Genomic DNA, 6,140 nt, shown 5'->3' with positions numbered 1-6,140 from the left:
ATTGGATAATGTAAATGTTTATCTAAAGCATTAGTTTACCTAAACCAACTCATGCATACAGGCAACTGCACTTAAGCAGTTGAAGATAATGTAAATATTAGCTTTGCAGAGCAGCTTGACAACCCTGATGATGCAATACTGTGTTTTATACTTTAACAGACATATTCCAAAACTCATTAAGACTTGACGAGTACCAGAGGACTGCTAGCTCTCTAAAAATGTACATGCGGAGATTACCTAGATCCTCTGTGCAGTTTTATGAACAGAAACAAAAGACATAACACAGTCAAACATTTATTCATATAATGTATTGTTATCCAATGGAGCAGTCTTTTGCCACATATAAATATTATCATGATGCTGACAGCATAACCAGACAACAGCCAACGTGTTACATTGTTATGTTACGTTAGCTACGTTGGGTAAATTTAAATAAGTGATTTTGTTTAAAAATAAGTAAGTATCCAGCCTTATGGTCCATTACTAATCAGGTCAGTCTTCAAATGCAGCTTAAAGCACTAAAAAACGAGTCCATGGATCTTGTAACTCTAAAAAGTAACACAGTGTCATATATGATCACAAAAATGTACATTTTTTATTTGATTAATTTAAGCTACACTTAGAATTATTAGAATTTTTACAAACAGAGGAATTGTTTGTCCTATCCAAACACATATATTTGGAACTGTTTCAACTTAGAATTAGATTCATTCATACATTTATGCCCTTTGATAAGAGACTCTAAATCTGGTTGACACAAAAAGATTTTTTTCAAAATGCATGTTGCCGTAATGAAACTTTCTGCATTTTCAATGCAATGGAATATTTATTGTTGCTGAAAACGTTTCAACAGTTCACCCAGTTTCATACATAAACATGGAGAGGCGCCAGCTGTCCCATATGGACATGTTTACCTCACATACCAGGAAGTGGGAATCCTGAACAGACATATTTTCAGAGGGCCACAAATCAATGCCATCTGAAATCACAGAACCCTTCAAAACCTGGCTTTCCTCTGTTATGAAACTCCAGCAAGGTCACCAGGTCAAAGGAAAAGGTGTAAATAATTGCAGCTCTGTGCTGTGTGTAGGAAACGTCTGAGGATTTAGTTTGAAGATTTTTCTGAAGATTGTGTGTTCTCATCAGCATGAAACAAATGTTGGTCAGAAAATCAGCTCCTACCTTACAAACTGCTGGTATGTGCTCGCAGGGAGGCTGTGTGCGTGAGCATAAAGCTCTCAGTGCACTGCTGACTGCTAGATGATGGTGACCTGCGTGGTGAACGCTGAAAACGACTCCTCCTGTTGAAGTAGCTGCCAGCTGTCCAGGACCGCTTGTGCTTCCTCAGGTACTCTTTGTAGTTCTTAGTCAGCAGGGTGTACAGAAAGGGGTTGATGCAGCTGTTGGAATACGTCAGACATGTGGTCAGGTAGTTGATGTTGCGTTTGGCTTTGATGGACAGGGACATTGAGGGGTGAAACTGGTCCAGCAGCTGCCAGATCCAGAAGGGCAGGAAGCATGCCCAGAAGAGGAGCACGATGGTGAATATCAGGTACAGCACCTTGATAGACAAATCATAACAAGAATTATTTATCAGCAAGGTGTGATGATGTTAAATGCCTCACAAAATGTAATTATTTGGGTGGATAAATGACTACATTAAATGTATATGAAAATGTGCTTTGCCTTTTTTGCTGGAGCTTGTATGCTGAAATCACAAGGTCATCAGAGATTGACATATTAAGGCTAGTATAGCATAGTATAGGAGCACACTTGGCTATTATAGCTAGTAACACACACTACAATTATAATGGTTTATTTTATAACCCTAGTTCTATGACTCACTAAGGGTTTTGGACACTTGTCTTGCAATATTAAATGTGTACAGCTGTTCTTTCGTAAGAATATCAGGTCCTGTCGGGTCAAATCTATTAAACTCGCCCTAGTTAGGGTTGAGCTTTACTCATTTTTCTTCAATGATCAGTGAAAGCCAAGAGCTTCTCAAAGCCTGCCTTTCTTGCCTCTAGCATAGTCTCAGCAAGGGATCCACATTCACACACAGCAAAGGGAGAGAATTAATTGTTCCTGTAGCAGCACTTCTGAAAGTTGGACTGTCTGCATTCTCCCTTGCTTTAAGGTACAAGTAAAATCTGTAATCAGCCTTTAATGCAACTGAAGGGCAGCATTCGTCACATTGTTTATCACACTGATACCAAAAAAAATGGAGCTCTCTTAATCCCTGCTATGAAGCTAAATGAAAAAGGTTGTGTCTCGGCATGAGCCAATACCAAGAAGGAAATAGAATATAGGAACCCCTGCAGCATCAGGGAGAGGGTTGATAATAGAATGCTTTAATCGGACAGGGTTAGACTCTTATATAGCAACAGTTTATCTTTTATAGTGATTTTTTTGTTGGCATACCCTTGCTCATGCAGAGAGTTATGAAATACAGAATGTCACAAGCGACAGTATATAGGACCTCTCCTTCAGGAGTTAGTACACACTATATAAGGAGTATGTCTGAATCAACAGCCCTGGTGAGTGGAATATCTGGGAATGTCCAACTTCCTGCCTATTCATCAGGTTGCACCTGATGGAAGTATTTGGATTTATCGTTAGCTGATTTGTAGACCCGGTAAAAATGAGGGGCAGAGTCTTGGGTGAAGCTGCCGGCCAAAAAAGGAGAAATAAGAGCTGGGCCTCAGATTTTTTTTGAGTGACTGATTTCCCTCAATAAAGTTCTCAGAGGGGGGATGTTTGTGAACAGGTTGAACTTATACACTGAAGATTACTTCTATTTCCTGCTTCCTGCCAACAAACATTTCAATTTAACCATGACTGTGATTATACCTACATTTTAACCAAGTAGTTATTTTCACCCAATCATTAAGTTTCTCTGAGCCTAACCAAATAAATAATGGCTTAAACAATACATGGTTTATCTCTGCTTTGCAAAATTGTAATGGCTTTATAAGGCACTGGCACATGATGTTATCCTACAAATAAGGGTGGCACTTTGTATTTTGTCCTTTGTGGGGTTGTCATTATATACACAAATACATGTAAATATTCACTATACTTTAAAGAACAGTTCTAAAGCCAAGATGAACTACTGTATAAGAAAGTGAGCTTGAGTAAAAGACAGTATCGTGAGATGCACCAACCTTTTGATTGGGAAGTTTCTTTGTCTGTTTGAAGGTCTCCGTCTGCGAAACCCAATAAGTGCGTGCAAGTTGGATGTAGAGATAGCCAATGATCAGTCCTGGAGCGACAATGCTAGTGCAAAACAGAAAGGTGATGTAAACTTTGTAGGAGAGTGGCGACAGGGTGGGTTGACACAAAGCCTTGCTGCCCACTGTCATCAGCTGAATTCTCACGATCATCGGTAGGGTGAGAATGAGAGATGCAGCCCAGACCAGCACAGCGATGGCCTTCCGGTAACTTTTAGACCGCTTGACTGTGTCGAGTGGCTTTAGCACGGCAAAGTAGCGCTCAGTGCTCATGATTGTTAGCGTGAAGATACTGGCATGCATGGTCAGGAAGTCCATGCTGATCAGAATCCGACACCCAGCGTCTCCAAAGTACCACCCCTTTAGGAAGTGAGTGCAGACTACAAAGGGTATGGTGAGAAGGTAAAGCAGATCTGCCAAAGCTAAGTTTATGATGTAGATGTACATGGAGGCTGCAGTCCTCATAGAGTGGCACATGACCACCAAGGTGTAGATGTTTCCTGAGACTCCAACTAAGCACATTATGGAGAGGATTGTGCCGATGGCGAAGGTAGCAGCTGTGTCCTCATGCGCATTCAGAGGGGGGTTGGTGGCATTGGCGCCCCTTTCCACAAGGACTCCTACAGGCTCCATGGACACGGTGGTCATATCTGCAGGCATGGGTAGAGAAATACAAAGGGTGAGGGTTGGGATGTAGAAACAAATAACATTTGATAATCATCCCTTGTCTCCAATTATGTAACTTAAAGGGATATTTCTGTAATTGTAGTCAGGGAAACTATACTGGCCTGTTTAATTACACTCATAATCTCCATTTGGTACCTAAGAAGAAGTCACAAAGGAGTGATTTAATGAGCTTGCTTTCAATGCAAAGCTTCTTTTCAGGCTCCATCTCAAGTTTTGCTAAATCTGCATCTTTGGTTTGAAACGCGTCTGACTGCTCGCATGTGACCAACTTTCTCATATTGAGAATGAAATCCCTGTTTACTCAGGGCTTAGGAAGATGCTCTGGAAGAATATATTAGGTCATGTCAGTTCAATTCAATATTTTTACTGCTTAGCTAGACAACTTTGGAAAAACGGACAACACAAAGTTAGCTGAAAGTATTCAGTGGGAAAAGGGAAAAACGCATGAACATGCTCTGCCTTCCCTCGACTGTTGCAGGATGAGTAAATGAAAGAGCTTTAGGGAGTGGAGTGCAGCATGTCGATGTCGTGGTCATTTGCTCTAGTGACTTTGAAACTAGTTTTCTCTACTATTATTGTGCTAAAAACCCTCTACTCTAGTTTGTGGAAAACTCCATTCACTCAGTCAGAGTGCAAAAAGATAGGCAGGTTGGTACAAGCACATAAAGATGGACAGATAAGCCATTCAATCATTTCATTTGGTTCAAACGATTTCATGGATGTATTTAAGGCCTATGACAATCAGGGATACCAGATTTTTGTGTTTTATTTACTGATTGCTATCAGGATGTAGAAAAATGCTGAAAACCAAATGTCTACCAAAGCTTTAAGAAAGATATTAAATAACAAAATGTGTTTAAAGATATATATAGATATCGTATTTAACTATTATTAGCAATACCACAATGTTAAATACTCTGTTACTAGAGTACGAGAGTGTTAAAGGTCCTGCATTAAAAATCTTACTTGAGCTAAATAAAAAATGTTAGCATCTAGATACATTTAAAGTTCAGCATGCAGGACATGCAAGTGGCCTGTTTCAGACTCTAAATATTGCATGACTGAAAGATGATTAATAATGCATGATAATGTATTAGTTCAAATATATTTTGTATTTATAATTTTTAAAAATGTAGTTGGGTGAAAAGGACAAATCTGCTTCCAAAATGTAGTGAAGTTGTTTAAGCAAGTATAAAGTAGCATACATTGGAAGCACTCCAATAAAGTACCTCATGAGTGTACTTGAGAACAGTACTTGTTAAATAGTTAAATAGAGCATTAAAGACACAAAATGGCATCAAGATATTCTGAAGGATGAATTTTGGTTCATGCTGATAAAATACAAAAATTGTAGAGTGAAAGGATTTCTGGTCGGAATCGTCTTCGGTTATTGGTTGATATTCTGAGTATTATTTACGTCAGCAGAATTTCAGGGGGCTGATGACGAAAGCGCCCTCGCTCCAGGAGTACAGACAAAATCAATGAAGTTCCTGTGATGTTAAAAATAAAGCAAATGTATCAGAGTGACGCAGCTCTTGAGGAACACAGCTTTCTTTTTTACCCTGTCACAGAAACCTCATGTCAGTTACCAAGCTTTTAGGATCAGTGATGAATTGAAAAAGTGATCTACCTTTTTGACATATGCTCCCATATGTTTACAAAAACATCAGGGGCAGAAATGAACCCAGAAGCATTTATTACATTCAGGTTATCAATAAAAGACCTGTTTGGTATGCTTGGTGAAGCACCACAACCCTCAGCACATGTCTGTTAATGGATCATTACGGACAATCACAAATGTAACTTGGCATGCAAGTGATATAGAATACACACAGTCTTACCTGGACTGCCTCCCTGGACAGAAAGGTTCAACACTTAGCTGCAGTTCCATCAGCCATGCTTTGTTTCACTTTGCTCTCCCAAACTTCGCACTCACTGCAAAAATTTCACACTCCATAAAAGTCCCAGCAGTCTTACAGAGTATCTGAGAGGTGAAACACGCAGGTGGAACAAAAGAAAAAAATCTGTTTCCAGCAGTCTCAAGGGGGAAATAACCTAAATGAGTCATCCACTACAAAAACCGTTCCATTGTAGACTTCTCTCTGAACAGCAGCCTTATCCAAAGTGATTCAAAGAGAAAGGTGCACTGATAGCAGCCTTAAAAGTTCTCTTCCATCCCTTCTAGCCTTTTTTCACCTTGGTAACACCAAGACACTGGGTGTC

The 6,140-nt window shown here is 39.6% G+C and overlaps 1 protein-coding gene across 1 annotated transcript; it reads right to left on the bottom strand.

The window, feature by feature from the left end:
* Positions 1 to 1,183: 1,183 nt before the first annotated feature.
* On the bottom strand, positions 1,184 to 5,776 carry LOC138593758 (urotensin-2 receptor). Its single transcript, XM_069664849.1, has 3 exons — positions 5,759 to 5,776; positions 3,165 to 3,880; positions 1,184 to 1,561 (listed from the first exon to the last, which is right to left on the bottom strand). Exons 2-3 carry the CDS (start codon positions 3,876 to 3,878, stop codon positions 1,184 to 1,186), a joined length of 1,092 nt encoding a protein of 363 aa, XP_069520950.1. The 5' UTR covers positions 3,879 to 3,880; positions 5,759 to 5,776.
* Positions 5,777 to 6,140: the final 364 nt, after the last annotated feature.

This window comes from Semicossyphus pulcher, unplaced genomic scaffold (assembly GCF_022749685.1).
Source record: "Semicossyphus pulcher isolate SPU_LCO1_2020_fin unplaced genomic scaffold, fSemPul1.0.p SCAF_16, whole genome shotgun sequence".
Taxonomy (NCBI): Eukaryota; Metazoa; Chordata; class Actinopteri; order Labriformes; family Labridae; genus Semicossyphus; species Semicossyphus pulcher.
The sequence above is the reverse complement of the archived record's forward strand: the minus strand, read 5'-3'. Positions and strand labels throughout refer to the sequence as shown.

Coding starts and splice junctions, on each gene's coding strand:
- LOC138593758 (XM_069664849.1), bottom strand. CDS start 3,878: ATGACCACCGTGTCCATGGAGCCTGTAGGAGTCCTTGTGGAAAGGGGC. Junction 1,562..3,164: donor AGAAACTTCCCAATCAAAAG/GTTGGTGCATCT, acceptor TTGTCTATCAAG/GTGCTGTACCTGATATTCAC.